Raw genomic sequence first — 14,201 nt, 5'->3', positions numbered from 1 at the left:
GGAACTTACAGGACAACTGCCTTTGCCCTGTAATGTGATTTTGATGACATAGTTTGCAGCAGTGTGGAGTAGTGGTTAGGGCTCTGGACTCTTGACCGGAGGGTTGTGGGTTCAATCCCCAGTGGGGGACACTGCTGTTGTACCCTTGAGCAAGGTACTTTACCTAGATTGCTCCAGTAAAAACCCAGCTGTATAAATGGGTAATTGTATGTAAAAATAATGTGATATCTGTATAATGTGAAATAATGTATAATGTGATATCTTGTAACAATTGTAAGTCGCCCTGGATAAGGGCGTCTGCTAATAAATAAATAATAATAATAATAATAATAATAGTTTGCCCCGTCCTTTTTGGTCTGCATTAGTGCCAGTGGTTGGGCCTCATTTACATGTCTGAGCAATTTCAATGGTAGTGCAAATGGGGACGACTGTGTCTCAAACTAACCAGGTAAGCAGAAGTTTATTTGAAATGCAGGCTCAGCCAAACCCATAATGAAAAGGGAACATCATTAGCAAGGTGAAGGAGGAAAGAGCGAGCGAGTGAGAACATGTTTTTTTTCAAACAATGTTCTTATTATATATATTTCTTTTTTGATTAATACTAAGTATTGTAGCTATGTGAACTGTGATGTGGACGTGTCTTCATTAACTTTAGAGCTGCTCTGAAAATATAGATTTATATGAAATAAAATTAAAAAATCAATGCATACATATGATACTTCATAATTACTGGAAGTATTTTATTTCAAAGTGTTTTATGCACATGATCATTTGCGGGGTCTTTCAGAATGTTTGCTTATGTTTCAAACTCCATTTGATCAACTATTGTATGACCTAACTAGCATGACAGCATGCCATGTTAAAAACAACAAATTGATGTCTTTTACACAGATACCCTTTTTATAGCTGTATTAAAAAAAAAATGTATTCCTCCAAATAAGTGTAAAAGACTGATGGGACTGATCTAAAACATCTTAAGTTCCTAACAAACAAAAACTGTTTCCATAAATAATATTTATCCCATGAAGTAATTTATTCCAGATAATTACATTTTTTAAAGTTTTCTTTGCATATTGGGATTGAAACACATATTGATATTCTTAAGACTGGTGGCTACACAATATTGTGCGTATTCAAATGTAAAACATTTTAGACTAAATTATTTTAAAAAAATATGAGGTATGAGATGTATGCAATGTATTAAAAAAAAACAAATAAAACGCTATGGATATTTTTTTCTTAAAGGGAATGTCAGTTGCTCCTGATTTGCTAGCAGCTTCTGACCCACTTTGTCTTCATATGGTCAGCGCTAATGGAATTCCACCAGCACCCAGCTAAACTCCCTTCAAAATCACAACAGGAAGGGGACATCGCACTTTGCACTTTAGGCTGCATTTTACCATTGTTTCATCAAAACCTGGCCCAAGGACTTTTACAGTACTTGTTAACTAAATGTCTAGTTTTTGAAAGATGTCAAATTAGTATTAGGTATCACAAGAAAAAATAAATATTGTTATGGTAGAGACAGTATTATTACAACTATTACAGTTGGGAGCCCAAGCACCAGAAATTAATCCAGACCCTGTGTGGGATTATTATTTATTTCTTAGCAGACGCCTTTATCTAGGGCGACTTACAATTGTTACAAGATATCACATTATTTTTTACATACAATTACATTATTTTTACATACAATTACCCATTTATACAGTTGGGTTTTTACTGGAGCAATCTAGGTAAAGTACCTTGCTCAAGGGTACAGCAGCAGTGTCCCCCAACTGGGATTGTACCCACGACCCTCCGGTCAAGAGTCCAGAGCCCTAACCACTACTCCACACTGCTGCTACGCCTGGTGTGGAAGCTGCAGGAAGAATGGCTCAACTGAACATGTTGAAGGAAGTTCCAGGACCAACCCCATACACAAAACGCAATACCAGTGAAGAAAGCGTATTGAGTGCCTTCTGACTTTTGATAGCCTGTGCTTCGCCACATACACCGATGCACTGATGCTGAAGCCCATTGAGGATGACTCCTGGTTAATCTCTTAGGAGGAATTGGATGTGTTCATTGCACTATTGTATGCTCATGGTACATTTGGAGCTAGAAACCTGTCAGTGAAAGCATGTGGTCCAGTAAGTGTGGGGGGGGGGGGGGGGGGCATTTTTCAAGAAATCAGGGGACGAGACAGATTTTCTAAGATCATGCGGTTTCTGCGATTTGACTTGAAGACAACCAGAAGCCAGCGTCTTCATAAAGACAAAATTTGCCTTGGCATTGGAGGTATGGAACCAGTTTATTGACAACAGCATTCTCTGCTACAAACCGGGCGAGAACATCATAGTTGACGAGCAACTTTTTCCCACTAAAGCAAGGTGTCGGTGGCTCACCACGTGAGCATTCTTTTTCTGTTACAAGCTGCATCAAGGGGGTATGCATTCCCAGGTGGAAGAAAGGGAAAGTCAAGGAGAAGGACCCCACTGAGGTCTGAGTTAAATCAGATGTTTGCAAGGAATAAATACTGCACCTGGTCTTATTTTTCAGGAAAAATGAAGTGGTTCCTGTAGATAACAACTTTTTGGATGATAGGACAAAATGGGTGAATGCTGTGACAAAGGCCCATGGAGAGACTGAGGAGAAAGTGTTCACTACTGGTACCAAGTGGGAGATTTCTTTTAAAATTATGATTTTGATTCAATTCAGGCCTCTATGTTACTATTTATGATTTTCTATGTGTTCTAGCTTCGATGTTTGGTCCAGGATCATCGTCAACAATTTGGGCTTCTTATGCAGCGACAACTGCAAGACCTTTTATAAGCCGGGTGTTATGATCTTTTGCTTGGATGAGAGATGTCATGTGTGTAAACAAAAAGAAAAGCAAGAGCAAGCAGTTATGATGATGTATCCGAACAATAACATATCTCCCAGAGCAGAATATAGGTGACGGATGTTCAGAAGACGGGCAAGATTGGGTTAAAGATCTGACAACCTAAGACAGGCCCGCCATGCTTCTGCTCAGAAACTGTGTGAACCTTTGTGTTTTTGTACAAGGTTCAAAGGGGAGATTATGTAAGAATGCTATATAAAATAAATATTGATTGATTGATTGAATGCATTATGGTAACCTCAGCCTCTACGTTTTTGCTTTCTGTTTACATGCATATGACTATTTTTTGTATTCTTGTAAATGGAGAAGGATGTAACTGGTTATAACTGGTTGTAAAACCACAAACTTCTGCTAATAGTGACACGCTATAACTTTAGGTAAGCGTCACGAAACACCTACTAACACATTTCTGTAAAGGGGGGCCAACTCTGTTCTACTCCTTCTAGGTGGAGTTCCACTCCCAGTGGGCAGGCACTTGATAGGCACATTAGAGCTTGTAACAGGTCTTTCGGGGCTCTGAATCCACCTGCCGATGCCTGTGAGTTTACTTGCAGCTCTGTTGCTCATATTCCATCCTGTGAGTTTACTTGCAGCTCTGTTGCTGATGTGTTCTGTAATACTTTGAATTTGTTCCTGAATAAAACTCTTTTGATTAAACTTGAAGAGACTACCTGGTTATTATTAAGAAAACAAACCTTACAATCTTATCCTGTGATGTCAGATACAGATGTCATCCCGTGCATAGACCACCATACCTAATTCCAATGTTCAGAAATCAACTCAAAAGTTAGATTTTACTAATATATATATATATATATATATATATATATATATATATATATATATATATATATATATATATATATGAGAACAATCTTCATGTGTGGGATAATACATTGTGTGTATTAGGCTTTGCAGTCTCAGTGAGATAACATGTCTTATACAATAAAAGACAACCTACACACTATTAACGTATAGAAATCATTCCTTATTATAAGATCACATAGAAAAATATGGCCCAAGTTACTGTTTCCCTCCCTTCACCTCAGCAGTGTCTTCAGGGTCACAGAATGAAATGGAAGGAGGTGTCTGGTTAAGAAGGCTTTGAAGGGGAGACAGTTTCACTCTCCAGGTCAAATGACCAAGAAAGTGCAGGACTACATGGAAGTAAGGCTTGCAAAATGTATTTAACCTTGTAAAGTCCCAAATGGTATAATATGCATTGCTTTCAAACTGCATTTGAGAACCATACTTAAATAGAAATGAAGGTGCACAACAGATAAAATACATTGATTTATTTTGTTAACTACAGCGATACTGTAAAGGGAGACATACTATAAGTTTGGTTTGAAATATTATTTCCTTTGTATACTGTATGAATCACTAAACCAATATTATTATTATTTAGCAGACACCTTTATCCAAATCGACTTACAGAGATAAGGGTGTGAGAACTAAACATCAGCTGCATAGTCACTTATAACAACATCTCACCCAAAAGATGGAGCACAAGGAGGTTAAGTGACTTGCTTGGGGTAACACAATGAGTCAGTGAGTGAGCTGGGATTTGAAACAGGGACCTCCTGGTTACAAGCCCTTTTCTTTAACCACTGAACCACAGGATTGAAATATAAAAGACATAAAAAAAGAACACACATTAAGCAACATATTTATTTTTTGCACATAATAAAAGTGCTTTATATTGGTGCTATCCATGTATTTTTTGGTTAAAAAAATAACAAAAATAATAATTAGACATGCGTACAGATTTTCTTTTCAATCAAGTTTCTTTTCTGATGTTTTTATGGAATCAGCATTAGAAGAATGTTCTGTTTGCACAGAACAACCATATTCCAACAAGAAGTTCTACAAATACAAAATGGTATGTAAAGTAAATGGCCAACATTTTATGGTGAGAAATTGGGCACTGCAATTTAATTAAAACATTGGTCTGTTTACATTTATTATGTTTTTTTTTTTTTGCATAATTGTAAAATGTTTGGGTAGTGAACACTGACATTAAATATAACAATTTAAATTTCAATAAAAAGCTATTAACCAAAAACATAATTACATAAATATATTGGTACCCCATGTTCAACATTTTTACAACACAGGTTTGACACCCTTTTGTCAACTGATAATTTATCATTAGAATTGCAATTATCATTTCTATTGCAAATACATAGACCCAGCGTCAATCTTCACATTTTGGTCAGTACAAAGCTTCATGTCATAAAACAGTTGCCAATGCACATTTTATAAGGAATGAAAATAGAAACTCTTTGGTCTTTAAGCAGAAATAAACAATATGCCAATAAAAACTGCAATACAAAATATATAAAAAAATAATAATAATAAAATTATATAAACTACCTACAATAAAACCAATGTGTTGTGAAATCCACCTTTGGCATTAATTATAAAAGCGTATTTAAAAAAGGACTACCATTATTTCAGCTTTTGTTGATAAATTATTTGAAGTGAGGACAAGTCTTCTCACTTTGCATCCCAGTCACCCACACAATACAGACATGACCACTGAGGTATATTTTAATTAACACTGTCAATCATTATGCACGATGAAATAAACTTTTAAAAAGTGCATAGGCATTTAATACTCATACCAGTTCCATGTTCATTTGGTGGTTTTTAAGATACACTCACGTCACACTTTGGCACATATGAACCGGATATAAAATATTCTTGATTAAGTCACAGCAGCAGTGATTCATGTATCTTGGTGACATCACTACCTGTCACCTGATAGAGTTCTCTTTTGAAAAGTCTTTATAAAACTCTGTATATTGTAAACATATTGAGGGAACATCAAACATCAAGTACCATGTCATACTGCTGTTCTTTTTTCCGCCGACCACACTTAGTGATAAGTACCGCGTACAAAGTCAAAAGCATGACCCAGTAGCATGCATATAATATTGCACCAATGATTAGGATAGTTTGTTCAGATTCTGAAAAGGGTTTTTTTGTTTCTTGGTAAATTGTGTATAATACCCCACCGAATAGGATGGAAAACCACACAGATATTGGAATTAGTCCAATAAAATTAACTACGACAGTTTTTCGTCCTGATGTTCCCCACCCGGCTTTGTTTATCGTTGCTATGGCAAACATCTTGGCGGGAAGCAAGCTGGACATGTATAACACTGAGTAGAAGGACATGAAGACCATGACAATGTTGCCACGGAGACAGCTAGCGAAGGAAGACTTGATGAGGCCCACCAGCTGCACAGTCAACAAAAACAAAAGAATATTCCATATCCTTCCACGGTAGAACAGCTGGATTACTGTGGCGATAAGGAAGAAAGGGAAAAAGCCAGTGATCACAGCTTCGTAGGTCATCCACAGGTGGTGCTTATGGAACCACATTGCATTGTATAGCCATTCTCGGAAATAGGACTTGCTCCAACGTGTCTGCTGGTTCAGCCACCTCAGGTATCTAATTGGGGTTTCTGTAAGGCATTTGGATCTAGCTGTGTACTTGGTAGCATATCCAAGACTCAGCACCCGGTTGGTAAGATGCCGGTCATCTCCAAAGCTACACTGGCTGCCCATAAACTCTTGGTTATACCAGTCCTCTATGAAGTCGTGCAGGAGGGAGTTCCTGTACATCCCCAAAGGTCCGCTGATGCACTGCACACAGCCAAAGTATGACTGACAGGCTCTTTCGATGTTGAACGCCATCCAGTACCTAACACTGCTTAGGAAGGATATCCACGATTCATACTTGTTCAGAATCTGAAATATACAAGGAAAGAAACAAATGTAAATCATTTTGTAATGGATGTTGTTACAGCTCCTTTTAATGTATCCCTACATGTCAACGTCCAAAAGGGAAGGAACAAATCTGCTGTTCCCAACATTCATGGGGAAACAACACTGTCATACTGTTGTCTGTGATTTAGAAAATATTTTGAGAAATATAATATATAAGCATCTCTTGGTTCTGGGTGAAATTGCGCTCCTACTACAAGCGATCTTTAACATATACAACGAACATACTGCAAAGTGGTACAGAGAGAGACTTTGAGTCTGACGCTATGTTAAGGCACACAGTAAAGTCCTGTGAAGCTGAGAGAGGAAGAGAGGTTCACCTAAACAGCTGAAATCTGTGCAGTAAATCAGTATAACAAGCAGCAGGGCCTAGATAGACTAAAGTTTAACTGCTCACAGTAAAAGGGTACACCAGTATGTATTTCACTGACTATTATTACATTTTCTGTTTGCTGTCTTACAAGTTTATTGACTACAAAGTACTTGCTGTACAGTTAAACTTCAGTTTAAACACAACCTGCAGTTACCACAGAAGTTTAATTATACTGTAGTTGTTTTCCATAAGGTACCTTATATAGAAATATAGTATGTATGACTGGAGAAAGAAAAGTGGTACTCGTACAAACTAAGGGTAGAAGTTCAAAAAGTATTTATAAGAAGTCAAAGGTAAACAAAAAAAAAAAGCTGTTACCTGCACATCACCTCCGACCCCTCCCACCATTGGATCTTGTTCCAACACTTTCACCATTTCTACAGATGAAGCTGGGTCCAGCATGGTATCTGAATCACAAACCTGCACAATTGTAATAAAGATTCTGTTAGGGTAACTGAAGGAGAAATAGGCTGTGCAGCCTCATTTTATCTGGAAACATTAACCTTTACATCTCCTGAAATTATTTTCTCATGGGAAGCTGTGCTTTGCTTCCTGGAGTGCTTATAAAGTCTACAAAATCTCCTTAAATCTTTTAACACTTTCCTGAGACTCAGTGGAGGGTTGTTGGCTCTCTTTGACATTCAATATGGTACACATTTAGAACCTTTATAAGCGATAGTAATTCGACTTTATGGGCAGTAACTCAAAGCAGGTAATAATGTCCGGCATTTCTCATAAATATAATTAGTTGAGTTCCAAGCTGCCGAGTTCCGGGTGTAAATCTTAAAGGCTTTGCCCAGTACAATGTCTTGTTTTATAGGTAAATTAAGGAAAACCTTATTCATACAGCTGTGTTTTGTGTTGTAAATAAGGCTTTGTGCATGTGCTTTAATTTGAAATTATTTTATTAGGTCGCTGGGATCAACAAAGCCTGTGTACTGAGATGTAGCCTATTACTCTTTATGGACATGATCCTGTGAAAAACTCTCTTCACTGCTTGTTTATGCAAGGGCGGGAAGGGCAATGTTTGATTCTTGCTCCTGCTCTGAAAGAACGTTTGTATTCTAAAGGAAACTGAGTTTTATACTCTGGCCTGTTAGTTATGGATACTCTGGCAACATGAGGCTGTTCCTGTGAGCAGGCCTTTTTTTATGCTGTAGCATTATAGAAAATGATGCATTATTTTATTCACATATCTATTTTTACATTGGTGTTTATGTACAGGTTCATGATGGTCTATATCATAATTTTTAAACCAGTACTAACTTCTTTTCTATTTATCTTTTGTCTTGGGCTATAAAGCACATTAAGCCATGGAAATTCTGTGTATTCTATTTTAGACTTGCTGAATCAAAGAGAAACTGTTGACATCTTAATTTTTTTACACAAGCATCATAAAAGCTACCATTTGCACAAGAGCTAACATTTAAAACTATTCTCTTTCAATATAATAGTGTAATTATACACTATTATATATAAATCTAACTATCGTAATCTTAGATTTAGTTTTGGCCCAGCTGTCATCTGATATTCCTCTCTAATTTAATAATAATTATACAATGCATTACTATTTCAACTTAATATTATTAGTAGTAGAAGCTACTTTACATCACTCGACAAACACTTTGAATACAATTCAAAACATGTCTGTCCACGTGATGCCATCCTCCTAATATTAATGTAATGTCAAGAAAAGAACTACCTTTATGACAACTTTGCTACAGTTGTGTATTTTTTTAACAGCGTCCTTACCTTTTTTATAATGTGTGCTATCATACCGACTGCTTCTTATTGCAATCACTCATTGTGTTAAGGAGCTTTGACAACGTTAGTTTGGGTGCTTCTCTTCAGTTCTAGTTGCCTGCCATAGTCATATGCAATGCAGGCTAGATCATACAAAACAACTTTATATGAGTACGATCCTAGCACTACAAAAGGAAATGTTGTACACAGTAGCTAATCACTAGATGGGCCTTACTTCTATAAAGGCATGTTGGCTGATCTAGCTGATAAAACATATGTCTATGGCAAGCAACTAGAACTGGAGAGCAGCACACATATTTCACAAGAAATTGAAAAAAAAAAAAAACATAATTTGAGTAATTGCAATAAAAACCACTCAGAATGACTACAAACAAACTCTTTAAGTTACTCTTTATACTCTTTAACACCCTGCAAAGACAAGAACATGCCTGGATTCCATAAGGGTAATATAGATTATCCAAGACTATTCGTTTTCCAAAGACGACTCATGCAGTGGACAGTGCTTGATAGTAGGTTGTGGGTTGCCTGGCTCAAAATCATCAGGCACAAAACAGCTCAACTCAGTCCCTCGTCTTTTTTAAAAATGTGAATAGGAACATTGTCATCTTGGTACTGTAGAACCAATGCAGTCAGGTAAGGAGTGACACATTACAAGTATAAGGGTCAGATAAAAAAAGGATAGGGATTAGAATATTTGCACAGAGAGATTTCATGCAGTGCAGCCCAATAAGGAGCAATGTTGTTAGAAGAAGTAGAACTACTGTATAAGCTAAGGCCAAGCCATGTGAAATGACACAAGAGCTGCTTTGTGTAGGGGCATATTTGATTTGGCACTTATGTCTGCTGCTAAGACTTACCTGCACATAGTCAACACTTCTCCCGAGAGCTTTAAAGGCTGTGTACATTACTTCTCGCTTTCCGCCCCACTTCTGCATGATGCAGACACACTTGTTGGACAAGACCATCCGGGTCACGTGCTGCATGCTTTCTAAGTATGACTCATCAGTTTCATCCGGACCTTTGTGGTGAAAGTTACTTTTCCAGATGTAGGTAGCAGCCTTATCTCTGCCCATGATTTCCCCAAAGATGTCCATCATGTATATATCATCCTCGTTATTTCCGTCAATGACCATGATCACTTTTATCCCTGGGTAAGTCAGCCTTTTAACTGAAAGCAAACACTTTCGTAGGTAGTTAGGGTCTTCCTGGAAGGCTGCAATGCACAGAGCCAGTGTTTTATTTAGTTTGATTGGTGTCTCTAGAGATCTTTTCATATTTTTATGCTCCAAAAAAGCAAACAAGCTTTGTATTATGAGGTGCACAGCCAAAATGGTACCATACAGCCCAAAAGAGAAATAGTAATTGTCAGTTTTGATGAACTGGTAGTTCATAATATAGGCAGCAGTGATTGCAAGTAGAAGAGAAACTCCAAACATCGTTGTCCCGAAGACACGGAGATAGGTAATAACCTTGTCACACCTCATCTGTTGGAACAAAAATATAGGTGTTTATACAGTTCCAGTGTGGACATTTTTATTTCAAGTATCAGTATGTATGTATATGCAGAGTAAGAAGGGAGGTGTTTCAGATATTTGTGTTACCTATACAAATGTAAAGGGCTCTTTTCTGACTAAATGCTACTATACAATACAGTATGACTAGTATTTTCACATTTATATTTTAACAGCATTATACTAATCATTACAACATTAAATTGTGTTACTTCTACTCTGTTACAGTAACTTTGGTTTTGCAGGACACTTCTCTAGTTACCTAATGACTAGCCCTGGGTCACAGAATGGTACTAAAATAAAGATATAGGACTGTAGCAATTAAACCATGCTTTTGTTTTCATGGTTTTCTTTCACCATCAAACCGTTTTCTGTGACCGTTGTTCACATATTATAAAAGCCTTGTCTCCTCATCTGCTGGGCAAAACCATATGTGGAGCACCACCCTCTGACATCATGCGTTTACAGTGTCAGTACACATGCACAAGGAAATGGAAATGCTGCTCCTATTCATTCTCTCCAGACCATCTGAGAGCCACCCTGTCCCTTTCTGTAATAAAACCTGATTTCTGAGGTGCTAAAGCAAGAAGTTATATTACATTCATGTCCATTGTGTAAAGGCTATATAGGTCTAAATGTCAATTCATTTTCAGATTGTCACCTCCAACAGGCTTTGTTGCCTTCCTTAGTCACAGAATGTATTTCAAGAGAAACATGTTACTTTATTTCAAGCAATGCATTATTTATTTTTCTCATTTACTTTCTTCTTGAAATAGTTACTGTAACTGTTTTTGTAACTGTTAATGAAGAATTACAAGAAGCATTACCTAATATAAAGTTATTTAATAGCAGTTGAGAACTCAACAGCTGTACGTCACAGTTTGATCTGAGGGTGATGCCTCATCGTCACACTTTCCCCTTTAGGACCCCAGGCTCAATTCATTAAGAGTTTCCAAGCACCGCCCAAACTATTAGCACATAAGTAAGTGCGTCTGACAGCATATGGCGCTGATAAAAAAAAGGTGCAGCTACAATCACCATTTAATGTACTCTTGTTTAAACTCACAAAGAGCTTCCAAATTTTATTTTATACTAGAAACAACTTAGAAATGTAATGCACAAACTCAGTATCCTTACTTTAATGTACTCTAAAAGTGAATGTAGTCTGAATTGATTGCAGCACACCTCATGACTAAAATGCACTTATAACTGCTTTGAAACATGGGACATAGTACAAGTTATGTCATACTTCCTGTGCAAGACATAATATTGTAAATACAACCCTTCACTGCTTGTTACCAGGTTTACACACCAACTATATGTACATTTAAACAAGCCTTTGTTATAAAAAAATATATTCTTGGTTTGTAACTGGAGGCTAACTCTGACATATCCTTTCAGGAACTACCTACAGCACGCTAATGATGCCCATATGTAAACATGTATTTGATCTTTCCTGAAGTTCACAGCAGCGGCAAAGCTGAGTAGCTACATCTGTATATTATTTGTTAAACTTTACAAAACAAAGAGCTACTTATACACCCCTGGTCACCTGAAACAGCTCTGATGAGTAGCAGTCCATAGACAGTGCAACATTTGTGAGTGGAGCTATACAGTAAGTAAAAAGTGTATTTCTCTAATATATATATATATATATATATATATATATATATATATATATATATATATATATATATACATATATATATATATATATATATATATATATATATATATATATATATATATATATATATATATATACTGACATTTTATTTCCTTTTTGCTAATTTGGCCAACCACTGAGTAAAAAAAAAAACAGACACAGTGCAAGCTTCAACTGCAAAACTCATTGCTCCATCATTGGTGGATCTATTGGCAGATCACAGTTCTCTGGGGATCTCCATTGGGCATGTTCACACACTGTATGACGTAGGTCTATGCTAGGAGGTGAATGCTGAAGCGACGTCAGGGGCGTGCCTCTCTTCTGTCTCTTAAACTCAAGCATCATTTCTGTGCCTTCTAATTAGTTTACAATGCATTAAAAACATGGCTTGGCCATAGTTTATATTTCTCAGCTTTAATCATAAATCACTACCACATGTTCACATATAATAAACGTTATTTTTTATGATAAATGGAATAATAGCACCCAACCTATTTAGCTTTACTTTGAGTATTAGGTGTGAAACAAAATAAACTTCTGAGGGTTATAAAACAGGCTCGTTAGAAGCCAACAGCAAGTGTCAGTACATCACCTCCCTCCTATATTTTGTAAACTGGAGCAAGGCTTCTAATTCATATTCAATGACAAACGGAATCAGCTGGTAATATTGTACTCTGCTGGAATTAAGATCAAGCTTTCCTACTTCCAGCCCTCTAATGGCAGAATAAAGCAGTATTGTGCAGCAATATCTCCATGTGACAGAATCAACACTTCACCATGTGTTCCTATTCTTTACTCAAAAAGACCCCTACTCTCCCACCTTGGTGTACGTGACATTTGGACAATTACAAAAACAATTAAAAAAAAAAAAAACCTCTTGAAAAAACATATCATACAAATATAATGTCTGCATTTTTTTTACAGACATGCCAGCTGCATTTATGATAGGTATAATTATAAAATGCACAAAGGTACTGTTGTTTTAAGTTAAACTAATCTGCAGGTAACTTTCTGATAGTTTAGTTTAATTAATTCAGTGTAGTTGGTGATTATGACAAATGTAACAACAACAAAAACAATGATTTGTGGTTTCAGTTATAGCACAGTTGCAATTTACCTATAAAATCGTTACATACCTTGACAGCTTGATGAAACGTCTTCCCCTGTTAGATGCAACTTCTCTTGCCAACCGTGTGGATTTCTTGCAGTGCAGTCTGGCGAGAATCCCTTTTCAAGTCGAGGATAAAGTTGGATTCAACTTCTCAAAGACTTTTTTTGAGGCAGTTTAGTGAAAGCCCACAATAAGCTTCAGAAGGCAGTGCAATTTTCCGCGTTTTCTTTCAAATTAGTGTCTAAAATATTCAAGTTTTTTTCATTTTTACAACAAAATAATGCTATTTTCAATTTGATAACTAAATTATAAAGTTATCGTTATTATAAAATAGCAGTCAATATCCACAGGTAGGAGCCTGATATAACCACGAGTTTTGCGATCATACAGGTATAATCGTGAACTGCAAAACCAATTCACTTGTAAAAGTTTTTCTGTGTCTGTAATTTCTTCCAGACGTCGAGTTTGTGCCTCCTGCAGCTCTTGCCTTTCCAAGCCAGGGAGTCTTTTAACCGGGCAGATTTTTTGGAGGTTGTTTTAATAAGGGAGGCGGTTGAGGGGCAAGGAGGAGGGGACTCCTACAAAATGCAACCCATTCAAAACTTTTTTTTTTACTTGGATGGGACGTACTCGATTTCTATAAAATTAACCAATTATAAACATCGAGGAAGGAACTGTGCTGTGTCCATCACACATCAGTTTACACATCAGTGTGTACAGCAGGTGATTGATCCTCATAAATTATTTAACTATAACGGTAACACACACACACACACACACACACACACACACACATATATATATATATATATATATATATATATATATATATATATATATATATATATATATATATATATATATATATATATATAATTTGATATTATATTTGCAGGTATAAATTACCTTATGTATTTACTTTTTAATTGTGTATGTCTTTTTTTGATGAGAGCAACAACATACCGTAGGCTATTTGGAAATCATTAACATAAGACCAAGTTATTAAAACATCTAGTACTTATAGTACAGATTATGCATGTATGTATTACTATTTTTAATACTGGAAAAATAAAATTGTTCAATATACTTATTCGTGG

General features: G+C 36.3%; 1 protein-coding gene across 1 annotated transcript; it reads right to left on the bottom strand.

Moving 5' to 3' along the window:
• Positions 1 to 4,171: 4,171 nt before the first annotated feature.
• LOC117399966 (hyaluronan synthase 2) lies at positions 4,172 to 13,599 on the bottom strand. Its single transcript, XM_033999432.3, has 4 exons — positions 13,130 to 13,599; positions 9,674 to 10,300; positions 7,371 to 7,472; positions 4,172 to 6,643 (listed from the first exon to the last, which is right to left on the bottom strand). Exons 2-4 carry the CDS (start codon positions 10,298 to 10,300, stop codon positions 5,714 to 5,716), a joined length of 1,659 nt encoding a protein of 552 aa, XP_033855323.1. The 5' UTR covers positions 13,130 to 13,599; the 3' UTR covers positions 4,172 to 5,713.
• Positions 13,600 to 14,201: the final 602 nt, after the last annotated feature.

This window comes from Acipenser ruthenus, chromosome 4 (assembly GCF_902713425.1).
Source record: "Acipenser ruthenus chromosome 4, fAciRut3.2 maternal haplotype, whole genome shotgun sequence".
Lineage (NCBI taxonomy): Eukaryota > Metazoa > Chordata > Actinopteri > Acipenseriformes > Acipenseridae > Acipenser > Acipenser ruthenus.
Note: the sequence above shows the minus strand (reverse complement) of the source record. Positions and strands in the feature narration are given on the sequence as shown.

What these genes read in the sequence shown, in the direction of transcription:
- LOC117399966 (XM_033999432.3), bottom strand. Translation starts at nt 10,300, where the DNA reads ATGAGGTGTGACAAGGTTATTACCTATCTCCGTGTCTTCGGGACAACG. An exon ending in GAAGTGTTGACTATGTGCAG is followed by an intron (nt 7,473 to 9,673) that starts GTAAGTCTTAGC and finishes ACAATTGTGCAG; the next exon opens with GTTTGTGATTCAGATACCAT. An exon ending in GGGTCGGAGGTGATGTGCAG is followed by an intron (nt 6,644 to 7,370) that starts GTAACAGCTTTT and finishes TGTATATTTCAG; the next exon opens with ATTCTGAACAAGTATGAATC.